The 16,465-nt window shown below is 42.0% G+C and overlaps 1 protein-coding gene and 1 pseudogene across 1 annotated transcript; both read left to right on the top strand.

Moving 5' to 3' along the window:
• The first annotated feature begins 823 nt into the window (after positions 1–823).
• Positions 824–2,015, top strand: LOC133103916 (transcriptional adapter 2-alpha-like; annotated as a pseudogene).
• A 3,455-nt stretch (positions 2,016–5,470) lies between these two features.
• On the top strand, positions 5,471–6,654 carry PI3 (peptidase inhibitor 3). The gene is made up of 2 exons (XM_061209810.1): positions 5,471–5,552; positions 6,398–6,654. The coding sequence occupies exons 1-2, from the start codon at positions 5,471–5,473 to the stop codon at positions 6,652–6,654; spliced, it is 339 nt and encodes a 112-aa protein (XP_061065793.1).
• Positions 6,655–16,465: the final 9,811 nt, after the last annotated feature.

Here is a 16,465-nt window from a genome sequence, read left to right as displayed (position 1 = left end):
CACAAAAAATTGTCCTTTTTGCATATTACTGCATTCAGGTGGTAAGTGACTTATTTAGGATTTTTGTGTTCATGAATCTATGTTCTATGACTGAGATTGGCTTAGAATCTTCCTTTTTCATAGTATCTTTGTTGAGAATTTTATTTTTTAACAGCTTTATTGAGATATAATTGACATAAATCCTTATTAAGTTCTGGTATCAAGATTATGTTTACTTCATAAAACGTGCTGGAAATTGTATCTTATTTTCTATTTATGTCATATTAGAATTAGTTGTTCCTTGATTGCCTTATAGAATATGCATATGAAGAAATCTGATCCTAATGCTTTTTTTTGGTCAAATAATTGTTGACTGTTGATTCCATCTCTAGGATGGTTACAATATTATTCAGATTTTCTACTTTTTCTGGTGTCTGTTTCAATTTAGAAAGTTTTTTTTTTTCTATGATCCTTTTTGTATCATTTAGATTTTTTTTTTGGCACATGAATTGAAAGAAAATAATGAACCAATTTCACCAGTTTAAGGATATCATGAAGCAGAAATGCAGAAGTCCAGAGCAGAAATAGCCAAACAACAGGAGGCAATATCTAGATAAAAGGAGGAAAGGGTGCCACCCTGAGCTGTTTTGTGCAGGTCTAAGAATGAGTTAAAATTTTTATTTAGGCGGAGGAGGGGGACGCGGTGAGGGGGGTGGTGGTCAGCTTTGGTGTATGTGTTGACCAGTTCTGAAATCTCCTTGAAGGAGCCTTACATTGAGGAAGATCAAAGCAGCAGTCTTTGCCAACTGGGGAATGGACCGTTTGAGTTCCTTTAGCATGTTTCACTCGAGGATTTGAGTACAAGAAACATCAAAGTGATCATACTTATGAAATAATGACCTCAGATTTTCCTGTTCTTGACCCCAGCTGGACTGCTCAAGAAGAAACGGCACTTTTAGAAGCTGTGATGGACAGTGGCTTTGGAAATTGACAGGATGTAGCCGATCAAATGTGCACCAAGACCAAGGAGGAGTGTGAGAAGCACTACATGAAGCATTTCATCAATAACCATCTGTTCGCATCTACCCTGCTAAACCTGAAGCAAGCAGAGGAGGCAAAAACTGCTGACACAGCCATTCCATTTCACTCTACAGATGCCCCTCCCCGACCTGCCTTTGACTCCTTGCTTTCTTGGGACATGGCAGGATACATGCCAGCTGGAGCAGATTTCAATGAGGAGTTTGACAATTATGCAGAATGGGACTTGAGAGACATTGATTTTGTTGAAGATGACTCAGACATTTTACACACTCTGAAGATGGCTGTTGTAGATATCTATCATTCTAGGTTAAAGGCGAGACAAAGGGGAAAAAAATTATAAGAGACCACGGATTAATCAACCTTAGAAAGTTTCAGTTAATGGAACGGCTGTATCCCAAGGAAGTCCAAGACCTTTATGAAACAATGAGGCGATTTGCAAGGATAGTGGCGCCAGTGGAGCATGACAAGTTCACTGAAAGCCATGCATTGGAATTCGAACTCAGAAGGGAAATCAAGAGGCTCCAGAAATACAGGACAGCAGGCATTACCAATTTTTGTAGTGCCAAACCTAGGATCACCTCAAAAAGACTCCAGAAGAGGAACGCCTCAAACGCACTGTGCTCTCAGAGGTTCTCCAGTACATCCAGGACAGTAGAGCCTGCCAGCAGTGGCTCCGCCGGCAGGCTGACATTGAATCTGGCCTGAGTCCTTCTGTACCAATGGCTTCGAATTCAGGTAGACGAAGTGCACTGCCCTTGAACCTCACTGGCCTCCCTGGCACAGAGAAGTTGAATGAAAAACAAAAGGAGATCTGTCAGATGGTGAGGTTGGTCCCAGGAACCTATTTAGAATACAAATCTGCTCTACTGAACGAATGTAACAAGCAAGGAGGCTTGAGACTGGCACAGGCAAGAACACTCATCAAGATAGACGTGAGCAAAACACAGGAAATCTATGATTTCCGCATCTGAGAAGGATACATCACTAAAGCCTGAGGCTCTCTGGGCCTGGTGGGCCAAAGGACAGTACGGGCATTCTGGAGTTTTGTTTCTGAGCTGAATTCTCCTTGTAAAAAGAGGGGAAGAACAAAGGAAACCTTAAGTTGTATTAATGTCTACTTTCTTCTCCACCCTGCTTTAAAATACTCCTGTTGTTGGTACTGTGCTGCAGAGTTATGTGCTAGATAAGCTATTATTAATTGTGTGTGGGCATTCATTCCTAACACCTCTTGTAACTAAAACAAGAACCATGGTACCTCACATCACAGTGTTGGTAGAAATAGAACTAAACCAGTCTTTAGTCCCAGGAGTCCAGCTCAGATCCTTGTACTTACTTGGGAGGTTGGTTTTCTGATTATCTGTTTTGCCTTCAAACATTACAAACAGATTTAAAATAAAGAGGTTATATAGAGAGAAAGCTTTCTTTTTCTGTCTGAGGATTTTTTTAAGCTGACAACTTACGTTTATGAGCAAAGAGGAGGAAAATCTCCCCATGATGGTCTTGTCCCAAACTGCATCTTCAACTTTAATGTCTGGCTTTGTAATTTGCAGTCTGGCTGTCTAATCTGCAGTAGACTTTTGAGGAGGTGGCACCAGATATAAAATGTCTCTGTTATTTTTAGAATTAATGGATTAAAATGTTTTGCTACTTAATTTGTGGGTGTGTCAAATATTCTGGTAACTAAAGCACACTTAGGGTGTTGGATGCACACGTCATCATGCTGCACTGTCTCTGCTAACATGTGTGTCCTGGGCTCACCCTGTTCTCATCCTTGGCTTCCCTGGGTACCAGACCCCTGTGGATGGAGGTGATGCAATAAACCTCAGTGTTGCTTAGATTAAGACCTAAACCCTAATTTCTCAATGGTGAAAGGCTAGCCTACAATAAGGAGCTACTTGTAAAACAAAAGGAAAGCCTCTTCATATATGGAACTCACTAGATATGAGGGTGAGTGACCCCACCATATCTGAAACTTGGTCCTCAAATCTTTCTGCACAATAAGAAGCCAAACTCAGAGTCAGGGTTTTCCCTTTTCTGTTAGAAGCAAAGTTGTATAGAAATACTTCAGAATCCGCACAAATTACCTCCAGTAGCTGACTGATTCTTTAATTCTTTCAACATTCAAAATATCTAATTCAAATATTATATGCTTTGTTGGAAGTACCTGCTCACACTTCTTGACTGATGTAAATATGCATGCAGTTTGCTAATAGACTTCATCTAGGGGGTAACAAATGAAAAGGAAACTCTTAGGATCTGAGGGAAACAGAATAAAAGACTTCAGTGTTTAAAAATTTTTTTTATTTATAAACCATATCACAGACAAAGGACCTTTCTCTATAATATATAAAGAGTGCCTAGAAATTGAGAAGAAAAAGGTTAATGACTATATAGGAAAATGAGCAAAAGAAATGAAGTTTTCAGGTAAAGAAATATAAGTGGCTTTTAAAATATGAAGAAATGCTTGAAATAATTCATGATAGAGAAATGCTAACTAAAAACTTCAGCAATGTATCACTTCTCACCCATCAGACTGATAAAAATCTAAAAGGTTTTGCTCATGTTCAGTTTTACTAGCTGATCCAAATAGGTTGCATGAATATATACTCTCACTAGTAATGTGTGAGAGTTTCTTTTCTCTACAGATCAACAAGAAAAAGATAGACCACCCAATTAGAAATGAGCAAGATGCTTGAATTAACAGAAAATTAGAAAATCCAGGAAAGTGTTACCTCTGTGGAGGATGGAGAGGGAAGAAATTGGATAGGAGTAAAGGCTAATAGGGTAATAGGCTGTAGAGTAAATAGTCTCCTTTTTCACCTGGCAGGTGAGTACAGGCTTCCATTTTAATGCTTTAATTCTTTAAAGAATATAGGTATGTTCTACACAATTCTTTTGTTTGTATAGCTTACTTTGCAGTGAGCTTTTTGTTTTTTTAAAGTAGCCTGCAGACTCTAATGTTCTGACATTTGTTTATATCTCCTTAATGTTTCAGCATTGGTGGGCATGTGGTCTGAGTCCAAAGAGACAAAGGTGAAGATTTAAACAACTGGCTTACTATAAAATAATTAGTTTGCTTTAATCCCTGTCTCACCCAGAACTCAACTGTCATTTCCACACTTCAGGTTCTGTCCCTGACAACACCCAACTGCTGGGTATTCATTTTTATTACTCTGAACTATGGTAGCAATGACAAAATACCTTCTCAGACTAGCTTAGGCAGAAAGCCAATTTATTGGGTCATAACCAAATTAGGGGAAGGGTGTGGGAAGAGCTGCTCTCAAGATAAAGGGGAATGAAGGGCTGGCTTGTGCCTTCCGAATCCTCTCTCACCATCATTTCTCTGATTTTCTAAGTGAATTAGTTTCCTTTTTCTCACACAGTTAACCTCCTCCCAGACTGGAACCATAGCTTCTGGAGTTCCCAGGCTCATCTCTACCACCTTTACCAAAAGGAGGGACTTCCCCCTTCCCCTTAGTGTCTATTCAAATAAAGGACGTCAGTAGACCTGAGACACACACACACACACACACACACACACACACACACACACACACACCCTCCTGTGACTGGGTGTCAGGCTTTCACAATCAGCAGTCCCCATTAGATTCCTAAGTTGATGGTACAAAGAAACAAGAGTTCTTCAGAAGAAACAGGGTGCTGTTCTAAGAAGGAGGAAGCCATGTTGGATGTATGCACTGTAGATGTCCACCTTATAGATGATTTATATTTTCTTCCTTTTATTTTATGGGTGTTTTCTCTCTTCTGACTGTGATTTCAAGGGCATCATGCCATTCCAGATGTCAAATTCCACCTTCCCTGTTACTTTCTTGGGGCATTTCTGAGACTACCTGTGAAATGGAAAAGTATACTGATTAGTCATTAGACGTCCAAGGCAAACATGCCTTTGAGAGTTTTTCTTGGGGTTAGGGGAGAATGAAAGAAAAGCCCAGCTTGATGCTGGGAGGGGTAAACTGTTAGGGTAGGTCTGAGTGGGTCTTGCAGGAACAGGGAGTAACTGGGGAACACCTTGGCTATGAAAACTGAACACCAGACCTACCACTGACTTGTTAAATGACCATGGGTGATTCCTTTCTCTTCTTTGGGCTCCATATTCTTTCTATTCTAAGTATGAAGAATTTGGCTGTAATGGTGCCCAAGGGCCAGCCAGCCCTGCTTCTTTGTGAGAAAGTGAGGTAACTCTTGGGGCTATCAGAGATGATGCAACAGTAACTGCCATTTCTCCCTGTGGAGAATCCTTGGGGAAAGGCCCAAGGTCCCTCCCAGTGCGGAGGTGAATATTTCCTGGTAGAACTAAGAAAATGTATTCCTTGTCCCTTGTGAAACCAGAGATCCACCCTTGGCGCCAGGCCAAGCTGGAGCTGCATAAAACTAGGTTTGGCCTCAGCTCTTAGCCATTCACCTTCCTGACAACATGAAATCTGACAACATGAAGTCCAGAAACTTCTTGATCCCAGTGATGGTACTTCTTGTCCTTGGGACGCTGGTGGCACAGGCAGCTGTCATAAAAGGTGAATGGGGAAGTGGCCTGGGTGGATCTGGGTTGGGTTGAGGAGAGGATGTTGGGGGCAGCCTGGTACTGACAGGGGGTACTTCCAGAGAAGCAGGCAGGGCTAGAGCCCACTCTTCAGCCTGGACAGTAGGTTTCCAGCATATCCGGAGAAGTAGGAAGTTGCCTACTAGACTCTACATGCTTTCCACCCCAGGACTGAGATATCAGGGCTGTTTGTGGAAGGAGTGTTGTTACATGGCCTTGGCCTCAAGGGTTGATACTTGGACAGAACGTTCAATGAAGTGAGGGGCTCCAGGAATCTGATCCCTTGGTGTGGGGTCTGTCCCCTGCCTGTCTGCCCCATAAAATCACCTGTCATCAGTCCTCTAAGAGAAGGTTAAAAACCAACAGGGCCTCAGAAATCATGTAGTTTGAAGACCCCTATTTTCCAAAGGAGGACATTGAGACCTAGGGAGGGGTGAGGATTTGTCAAAACAATCTCCAGAGCCAGGATGGAGCTCAGGTCTCCTGGTAAGTGTCTCACGGCTCCTTTCCCTTCCATTAAGTTTCCTCAAAGATGCCAAAGTGACCGTACCACCTTTGAAAGACACTTCAGTCTGGCATATCCTCGTGAGGGCCCTAGGACCCAGAATGGAGGATGAGGGGAAGAAATGGACACCCGAGGAGCCCTGGTCCCAGCCTTCCAAGAGCACAGACCCCAGCTAGCCCTGGTGACCCTCCCCTATCTCAAGTCACATTTTGAGGGACACTGCAGTGAACAGTGGCTGGACCTGGAGGAAAGACTAGATGGTTAAAGCAGATACACTGTTCTAAATGTGGGGATATTTCTTTGTTGTTCTAAAGGTCAAGGCGCTGTGAAAGGACAAGATCCAGTCAAAGGACAAGATCCATTCAAAGGACAAGATCAAGTCAAAGGTCAAGATCAAGTCAAAGGACAAGATCAAGTCCAACTCCTCGATAAGCGTGGCTTCTGCCCCAGGATTCAGTCCCAGTGCTACATGTTAAATCCCCCTAACAAATGTCTGAGAGATGCTGATTGCCGGGGGGCCAAGAAGTGCTGTGTGGGCTATTGCGGGAAAGACTGTATGAATCCCTGGTGAGGTGAGAACTGGGGGGAGGAAGAGGTGACCTGTGAAGGCACAGAAAGGCTGAGCGGTGGAGAGTGATCCTACGTTGGTGGGGGAGAGGACATGGGGAGGTGATGGAGAGACTGAGGGGTCTCGTCCTGAGAGGGATGACAAGTGGACTTGGTCCTGCCTCCCACTGCCTCTGAGTCTTTGACCTGCTGAATCGCATCTCTGATTCTCTTTTCTCCTACCAGGCGGAGTCTGTTCTCGCTGCACCTGTGAAGCCCCAGGGATGCAGATCCTGGTGCCTGTAGCACTACCCTCTCCCACACTGCCCATTCTTCCTTTCCTCCAGGGTGCCCAAACCTGGGATGCCTCTCTCATGTACTTTCCAATAAAAGACCACTTTCTACTCCATTTGTTTCTGGCTCCTATGACTTCTGGGCTCCTGGAAGCTCTGGGGAGATGGGTGTGGAGTTGGGACTTCCAGTCCCCAGTGGCGAGTGGAGAGGGACCCACGGCAGATGTTACTGATGTGTGAAGGAGAGCGGGGGCAGGAGAGAAAGGCCCATTCCTAGGGTTCACTGTAGAAATCCAATAATCAACCCAAGAATTGCAGCCTCCATTTCGCCAGGAAATGGAAACCTAGACATTTTGCCTTTGGCCTTGGACGGGGGAAATAAAACCCAAAACCTTCCCAATTGACCCCTACTTCTGACCTGGCTATGATCAGCCCTGTCAGTGTGACTAGCCAACCCTTGTGGCTAAATCTATAGCTCCCTCCTTCTTTTCCTTTCATGTTTCCCAGGGATCTATGTCCTCCCAAGAAGACATAGAAACACATGCTGGGAAATCCCTGCTCATGAAGCATTTCTCCTATTCATGCCTGAGATGCCTCCAATAACACATAATTCCTTTGGGTTGAGCAATATCCTCTCCCAGCTTTCTATTTTAAGATGTGAATGAGGAGGCAAGACACTTTGAGTCCGTGATCCTTTCTTGTGATTACTGAATAATGTTGTCTGGAGACATACAAGTTGGGGTACAGCAGACTCGAGGAGTGAAGACAGCAGAAGGGTGTATGTTGGGCAAACTTTGATGACCTCGTGGTTCTGTTGTTGGCTCACCTGCCCCACTGTCCTTGTGCAATGAAGTTCTCAGGGAAGGTCAAAGCCACAGGGGGAGGAGCATTTGGGGTGAAGTGGGCAGAGCACAGGCTTGGGCATCAGGAGACCTGAGTTCTAGCCCAAGCCTCCTCCCCAATTGTTGGATGACCTCAGACAAATCTCTGATCTTCAGTTGTCTACTTATTCTGAGGAGGGTTGGATGAAATTATTCTGGAAGTATAATAATGAATGTCAGTTCAGCCCTGACATTATGGCCCTGAAACACCTCTTCTTTGTGTGTGTGTGTTGGGCTCCTGCTAGAGGGGAGGTGGGGAACAGAGGCTTTGCTGGGGGTGAGAGAACAGAGAGCCCGCTGCCCCTTGGTCCCTCCCAGGGGCCTACAAGCCAGGGTTTCCCTCTCATTCTCCAGGGGATGGACTGGACTGTGGATCTTGGAGCACAGGTGAGAGCAGTGGCTAAACTTCTGGCCTGAAAAACACATAATACACCATCAGTAGTAAGAACAGTTTCTGTGTTTTAGTGTTTTCTCTGTTCCAGATCCTGTACTAAATATGTTATATGTATTGTCTTATTTATTTTTCATTAGAACTCTCTCAGATGGGTAGTATACACATCTTTAATTTTGTTAAGAGATTGAAACCATGAAAGCTTCACTTAATCACCCAAAGACACACAGTGAATATGTGATGATAAATCCTATTTAAAAATTAAACTAAATCCTATTTTAATTTTTAATTTTTAATTTTTTTGGCTGTGCCACGCGGCTTGTAAGATCTTAGTTCCCCAACCAGGGATTGAACCCGGGCCCACGGCAGTGAAAGCGCTGAGTCCTAACCACTGGACTGCCAGGGAATTCCCATAAATCCTATTTTTATTATAAACTAGCAATAATCAGAAAATGGAATGGAAAAAAATTTCCACTTATAATATCAATACAATTAAACCGCTCAACAAATAAACTTAATGAGAGACAGGCAGAACTTTAAAAAAGAAATGTAAACAAGCGTTCATGTAGCACATAAAAAAGCCTTGAATAAATAATTAACATGCTCCCGAATGTGAAGATTCTGTATGGTGAAGATAGCAGTATTTACCCCTTCGATTTTGTCTCTTTTCCCCCCAGCTTTATTTATTTATTATTATTATTATTATTATTTTAAAATAAATTTATTTATTTATTTATTTGGGGCTGCATTGGGTCTTCCTTGCTGCACGCAGGCTTCCTCTACCTGTGGCGAATGGGGGCTACTCTTCGTTGCGGTGCGTGGGCTTCTCATTGTGGTGGCTTCTCTTGTTGCAGAGCATGGGCTCTAGGCATGTGGGCTTCAGTAGTTGCTGTGCGTGGACTCAGTAGTTGTGGCGTGCGGACTTCAGTAGTTGTGGCGTGCGGACTTCAGTAGTTGTGGCTCGCAGGGTCTAGAGCGCAGGCTCAGTAGTTGTGGCGCACGGGCTTAGTTGCTCCATGGCATGTGGGATCTTCCCAGACCAGGGCTTGAACCCATGTCCCCTGCATTGGCAGCCGGATTCTTAACCACGGCAGCACAAGGGAAGCCCCCCTCCCCCCAGCTTTAGTGAGATAAAAATTGACATATAACATGAATGTTTAAGGTGTACAATGTGGTGATTTGATACATGTATACCCTGCAAAATGTTTACCACAATAAGAATAGTTAACAAATCCTTCACCTCAGGTAATTACCATTTTGTTTTTGCTGTTGTTATGATGAAAACATTAAAGCTCTACTTTCATAGCAACTTTCAAGGATAAAATAGTTTTGCCCCTGCACAGCCTCCCTTGGTGATCTTGGCACCAGATTTACAAAACAATCCAAGCAAGGGGTTAGGGACAAAGAAAAGTCTGTGGGTAGATGTACTTTCCCCCCCTCCTTTTTTTTTAAACATCTTTATTGGAGTATAATTGCTTTACAATGGTGTGTTAGTTTCTGCTTTATAACAAAGTGAATCAGTTATACATATACATGTGTCCCCATATCTCTTCCCTCTTGCAACTCCCTCCCTCCCACCCTCCTTATCCCACCCCTCTAGGTGGTCACAAAGCACCGAGCTGATCTCCCTGTGCTATGCGGCTGCTTCCCACTAGCTATGTATTTTATGTTTGGTAGTGTATATATGTCCATGCCACTCTCTCACTTTGTCCCAGCTTACCCTTCCCCCTCCCCGTATCCTCAAGTCCATTCTCTAGTAGGTCTGCATCTTTATTCCTGTCTTGCCCCTAGGTTCGTCTGACCATTCTTTTTTCTTTTCTTTTTTTTTAGATTCCATATATATGTGTTAGCATACGGTATTTGTTTTTCTCTTTCTGACTTACTTCACTCTGTATGACAGTCTCTAGGTCCATCCACCTCACTACAAATAACTGTTTCATTCCTTTTTATGGCTGAGTAATAGTCCATTGTATATATGTGCCACATCTTCTTTATCTGTTCATCTGTCAATGGACACTTAGGTTGCTTCCATGTCCTGGCTATTGTAAATAGAGCTGCAATGGACATTTTGGTACATGACTCTTTTTGAATTATGGTTTTCTCAGGGTATGCCCAGTAGTGGGATTGCTGGGTCGTATGGTAGTTCTATTTTTAGTTTTTTAAGGAACCTCCATACTGTTCTCCATAGTGCCTGTATCAATGTACATTCCCGCCAACAGTGCAAGAGGGTTCCCTTTTCTCCACGCCCTCTCCAGAATTTATTGTTTGTAGATTTTTTGATGATGGCCATTCTGACTGGTGTGAGATGATATCTCACTGTAGTTTTGATTTGCATTTCTCTAATGATTAATGATGTTGAACATTCTTTCATGTGTTTGTTGGAAATCTGTATATCTTCTTTGGAGAAATGTCTATTTAGGTCTTCTGCCCATTTTTGGATTGGGTTGTTTGTTTTTTTGATATTGAGCTGCATGAGCTGCTTGTATGTTTTGGAGATTAACCCTTTGTCAGTTGCTTCATTTGCAAATATTTTCTCCCATTCTGAGGGTTGTCTTTTCATCTTGTTTATGGTTTCCTTTGCTGTGCAAAAGCTTTTAAGTTTCATTAAGTCCCATTTGTTTATTTTTGTTTTTATTTACATTTCTCTAGGAGGTGGGTCAAAAAGGATCTTGCTGTGATTTATGTCATAGAGTGTTCTGCCTATGTTTTCCTCTAAGAGTTTGATGGTGTCTGGCGTTACATTTAGGTCTTTAATCCATTTTGAGTTTATTTTTGTGTATGGTGTTAGGGAGTATTCTAATTTCATTCTTTTACGTGTAGCTGTCCAGTTTTCCCAGCACCACTTATTGAAGAGACTGTCTTTTCTCCACTGTATATTCTTACCTCCTTTATCAAAGATAAGGTGACCATATGTGCGTGGGTTTATCTCTGGGCTTTCTATCCTGTTCCATTGATCTATATTTCTGTTTTTGTGCCAGTACCATACTGTCTTGATTGCTGTAGCTTTGTAGTATAGTCTGAAGTCAGGGAACCTGATTCCTCCAGCTCCGTTTTTCTTTCTCAAGATTGCTTTGGCTATTCGGGGTCTTTTGTGTTTCCATACAAATTGTGAAATTTTTTGTTCTAGTTCTGTGAAAAATGCCAGTGGTAGTTTGATAGGGATTGCATTGAATCTGTAGATTGCTTTGGGTAGTAGAGTCATTTTCACAATGTTGATTCTTCCAATCCAAGAACATGGTATATCTCTCCGTCTATTTGTATCATCTTTAATTTCTTTTATCAGTGTCTTATAATTTTCTGCATACAGGTCTTTTGTCTCCTTAGGTAGGTTTATTCCTAGATATTTTATTCTTTTTGCTGCAATGGTAAATGGGAGTGTTTTCTTAATTTCACTTTCAGATTTTTCATCATTGTTTTATATCAATTTTATGGGGAGAAATTTAGGAAGAAATGCCTTTCACATTTTCATTCAGCAAATCAGGGCCACCAAGATCTGCTTCCCTGTTTCCTAGACCAGTGTTCATTCTACCTTCCTATGGAACTGGCTATTTTGATCAAATTGTTACAAATGTAAATTTCTCTGATTCCAACTGATGCCTAAACATTTGTCTCCTGGCAGCTGGAGCCCACTAGTATTTTTAATCGTTTATAGTGTCAAGGGGACTTATTAATTCAAAGAAATAAGGGGTTCATGGCATGATAAGGGGCCCATTTTGGGAGACATGACTTTGGACCAGGTATCCATTGGTCCCATGTCCCCATTTGGGCCAGGTTCTGCTCACCTGGGAGCCCGTACCTGGGCAGGGAAGAGAGTCTTTTCATCCCCATTCAGACATCCAACCTCACATTCCGTCCAGGTACCCCCTGTTCTCTGATTTCCTTCCAGATTTCAGAAGCAGGCAATACTGTGTCATCACCCAGACCTCTGTTCTGATCCACTTAGACTCAGAAAAGTTCCACACACTCTCTGAACCTCACTGACACCATCTGTAAAAGAGAAGGCCAGAGCACATGGAGGTTTTCGAGCTCTTTGCACTAAAACTCCACAAACGACCTAGAACCTAATACAGGCATATCTGACCATGTGAGTAACTCTGGGGAGGAAGTCAGGGGGAGGGTAAGAAAGTTGATTTGTTACTTCCAGGCACTATTAAGGTCACACACACAAAAAAAAACCCTTTGAGCTACTCACAGTGGCTTGGTGAGAAGAACAGACATCAAACATTCAGTGCCAGTGGAAGGATTCATATTCCTGCTCCCTACTTCCACCCACTGGATCCAGCATCCACCAAACTCGAGCGTCCCTCTGAGGCTGGGAGCCCTCTGCCCATCTCTGAGGTTTCATGGTCAGTCCCAGGGGCAGAACAACTGAGCAGTCACTTCAAAGTTTACAGAGAACTGTAAGTACTTCTTATTCCTTATCTAGAACAGGAACAAGGACACGACACTCTCTTCCCACTGGGCATATGTATCATCCTTCTCAGGGGTGCCAGTCCTAGGAGGCAAAAACGTGCACCCACTGGTTATCAGCTCTTGGCAATTCCCTGATCACACAGCCTTCCATCTAGTTAGAACAGACAGTACACTCTGAGATTATCATGAACCACTTCTTTACATTAAACATGAAAAACCTGAGGCCCAGAGAGGATGATGAAGGGCTTCCCAAAGTCACAGAGTGCTCCCACGCCATGCCGGGTCCAAAACCAAGATGTAGAGCTAACTTCTTAATAAGGTCACGTTGATGGTTTCACACGATTTGGATCTTGAAGGGTGGTCCCTAAGATGAGATCGATATTCTTGAGTGATGGAACAGTACAAGGAAATGCGTCGATGGAAAAGTACAGTTAATGGGGAAGTTGGTTCATATGGAAGCAATTTGGCCGAGATGATCCTCTACAAATCTGTCAAGTCAGCTCTTCTCAATGTCAAGGCAGTTATTCTCAATGGAGTCTTCACCCACTTATTCTTCCTTTTCAATGGTCTCAACTCCCTGTGTTTTCTACTTTTATCTGACAATATTCAGAAAAATGGCTCTGATAGAATCTTTCAGCCTCTTTCATTGTGGAAGGGACTGATGGAACCCTTGGCAACAATCTCTCCAGCTCCCTCATTTTACAGTTGGTAGAACTGAAGCCCAGAGAAGGGAAAGAATTATCCAAAGTTTTTAGCGAACTAAATATGTTTCAGTAAAATGCAGTGGAAACAAAATGCTTTTTGAACTGGTGTTTTATGATCAATGAGATGGTACATCTTTCATATCGATTCAGGTGTTAACACTTTTTTTCCCCTCTGTGAACTGCCTTTTCATGCACGTGTTGCCTTTTTTATTTAGCTGTTTTGATAAGTTTAATTGCTTTGTCACAGTTCTTCTTTTTAAATTTATTTTATTTATTTAAAAACTTATTGAAGTATAGATGATTTACAACGTTGTGTTAATTTCTGCTATACAGCAAAGTGACAGTTATACTCAGCTATATATATTCTTTTTCATATTCTTTTCCATTATGGTTTATCACAGGATAGTGAATATAGTTCCCTGTGCTATACAATAAGACTTTGTTGTTTATCCATCCTATATATAATAGTTTGCATCTGCTAATCCCAAACTCCCAATCCTTCCCTCCCCCCACCCCCTTGGCAACCACAAGTCTGTTCTCTATGTCTGTGAGTCTGTTTCTCTTTCATAGATATGTCCATTAGTGTCATATTTTAGATTCCACATACAAGTGATATCATACAGTATTTGTCTTTCTCTTTCTGACTTACCTCACTTAGTATGATAATCTCCATCCATGTTGCTGCAAATTTCATTCTTTTTTATGGCTGAGTAATATTCCATTGTACATATATATACCACATCTCCTTTTATCCATTCATCTGTCAGTGGACATTTAGGTTGTTTCTATTTCCTTGGCTATTGTAAATAGTGCTGCTATGAACATAGGGGTTCACGTATCTTTTTGAATTATAGTTTTGTCTGGGTACATGCCAGAAATAGGATTGCTAGATCATATGGCAAGTCCATTTCTGGTTTTTTGAGGAACCTCCATACTGTTTTCCATAGTGGCTGTACCAATTTACATTCCCACCAACAGTGTAAGAGGGTTCCCTTTTCTCCACACCCTCTCCAACATTTATTATTTGTAGAATTTTTAATCATGGCCATTCTGACTGGTGTGAGGTGGTACCTCATTGTAGTTTTGATTAGCAAAATTGAAATATATTTGACATATAACACTGTGTAAATTTAAGGTGTGCCACATGTTAATTTGTTACACATATATTGAAATATGATTGCCATTGGAGTGATAATTAGCACCTCCATCATGTTACATAATTATCTTATTTTTTTAGTGGATGGAATAATTAAGTTCTAGTCTCTTAGCAAGTTTGATGATTATAATACAATATTTTTGTATATATTCACTCTACTGTGCATTAGATGTTTAGGACTTATTTACTACTCTTTACAAGTTTGTACCCTTAAATAACATCTCTCTTATCCCCCCTGTACCTTAGTAACCACCAATTTGCTCTCTGTTTATATGAGTTTGGCTTTTTTAGATTCCATATATAAGTGATATCATACAATACTCATCTTTCTCTGTCTGACTTTTCTCACTTAGCATAATGTGTTCAGGGTCTATCCATGTCGTTGTAAATGGCAGGCTTTCCTTCTTTTTCATGGCTAAATAATATGCCATAGTATACATGTATTTACATATACCACATCTTCTTTATCCATTCATCTGTTATGGGCACTCAGGTTGTTTCCATACCTTGGCTATTGTGACAAATGCTGCTATAAATGTGGGAGTTTATATAGTATTTGTCTTTCTCTGACTTATTTCACCTAGCATAGTGTCCTCAAGATTCATCCATGTTGTCACAAATGGCAAGATTTCATATATATAACATTTATATATATGAATAATAAAAATGAAATTTTGAAAAATCTGGAATTTAATGTAAAGAACTAAAAAAGGACTGAGTAAAACAAAGGACAACTAAAGGAAAATAATGATAAAGATAAAATCATAAAATTTCTAAAGTCAAGAATAGGAAAACAGTAGATCTAATTAATAAATCAAAATCCTATTTTAAAAAATTACAAAATAGTGAAACCACAAGCTACTTAACCTAGATTTAAAAAGGAAGAAAAAATAAAATGGAAGGAAGCAGAAATAAATATAATAAAGTATAATGGTGGAAAGCACCATGGTATGAGAAAAAAAATGATCCTGAGACTACTTTGCAGACTGGCTTCTTTTCTCACCCTTTTGGCTGCTCTCCGGGTCCCATGGTCCTGAGGACGAGGAGTCTGCAAGAGGGATGAGGCGGCTGGGCGACGTCCACGTGGTTGCTCTTTGGGTGAGTTTCTATCTTCCCTGAAATACAATCGAGCTGTTATTTTCAAGGCTCATGGTGAATAATGTTTCAGTTTTACTAATTGGGGCTGCAAACAAAGTTCATGATATTTAGAATACAGAGCCTTTAAGTAGCTGATCTGCCAAACCAATCAGACAGAATTTTTCTCAACTTGAACTGCATCTCAGAGAGGATAGGCCAGGCAGAACTGGAAGAGAGCGGTGAAGATGCACAGAGGAAAAGCACAGTATCTTGGTAGTACCTTCCCTATGTGACCGTGAATGGACAAGTGTCACCACCGTGGCCTGAGAAGGGTGTGGTGATGCTCAGGAATGAGGGTTTGGGTCACACCACCAGGTAAGCCACGGAGAGTCGCGTTGATGGTAGCTGAGGACAAGGAGACTAGAATGGGGTAACGAGAAGGGTGATGATGACGAGCAGTTGTAGCCCTGACACCAATCGCAGGGGCCGGGGCTGTAGTTTGCCCCGCTGACCTTCATCCTCTATGGTTTCCTGCAGGAAGAAAGCCCACCAGAGCTGTTACCAAATGTGTATGGAGATGTGAATCCCCGCAGCAGAAGGAGATGTGCAGCTCAGACCCGCTTCAAGAAGCAACTCGCCACCCAGCTTCTAGGAGTGTGTTAGCTGATCACGGACAGCAAGTGCTTCTCAGCCACAACCTGGTAATTGAGCTGAGGTCACACGATACCCAGGGGACCCCTGGCCAGGGACAGAGTAAGGCTGTGGTTCAAGGGTCCTAAGGGAGGACCTCTCTAATGGAAAATCCTTGCTCCAGAGCTTCCCCAATGGGCTGGCAGGGATGAGGTCAGGTCAGCACAGCGATGCTCCTGGTACCTAGTCCTGCTTCCACTCCTTCCCTTTCACAGGTGTTCCTTTGCCATG

Source organism: Eubalaena glacialis, chromosome 13 (genome assembly GCF_028564815.1).
Source record: "Eubalaena glacialis isolate mEubGla1 chromosome 13, mEubGla1.1.hap2.+ XY, whole genome shotgun sequence".
Taxonomy (NCBI): Eukaryota; Metazoa; Chordata; class Mammalia; order Artiodactyla; family Balaenidae; genus Eubalaena; species Eubalaena glacialis.
The sequence above is the reverse complement of the archived record's forward strand: the minus strand, read 5'-3'. Positions and strand labels throughout refer to the sequence as shown.

Excerpts from the sequence above, each read along its gene's own strand:
- PI3 (XM_061209810.1), top strand. The coding sequence starts at position 5,471 with ATGAAGTCCAGAAACTTCTTGATCCCAGTGATGGTACTTCTTGTCCTT. Across the intron at positions 5,553-6,397 it reads ACAGGCAGCTGTCATAAAAG|GTCAAGGCGCTGTGAAAGGA; the intron begins GTGAATGGGGAA and ends GTTGTTCTAAAG.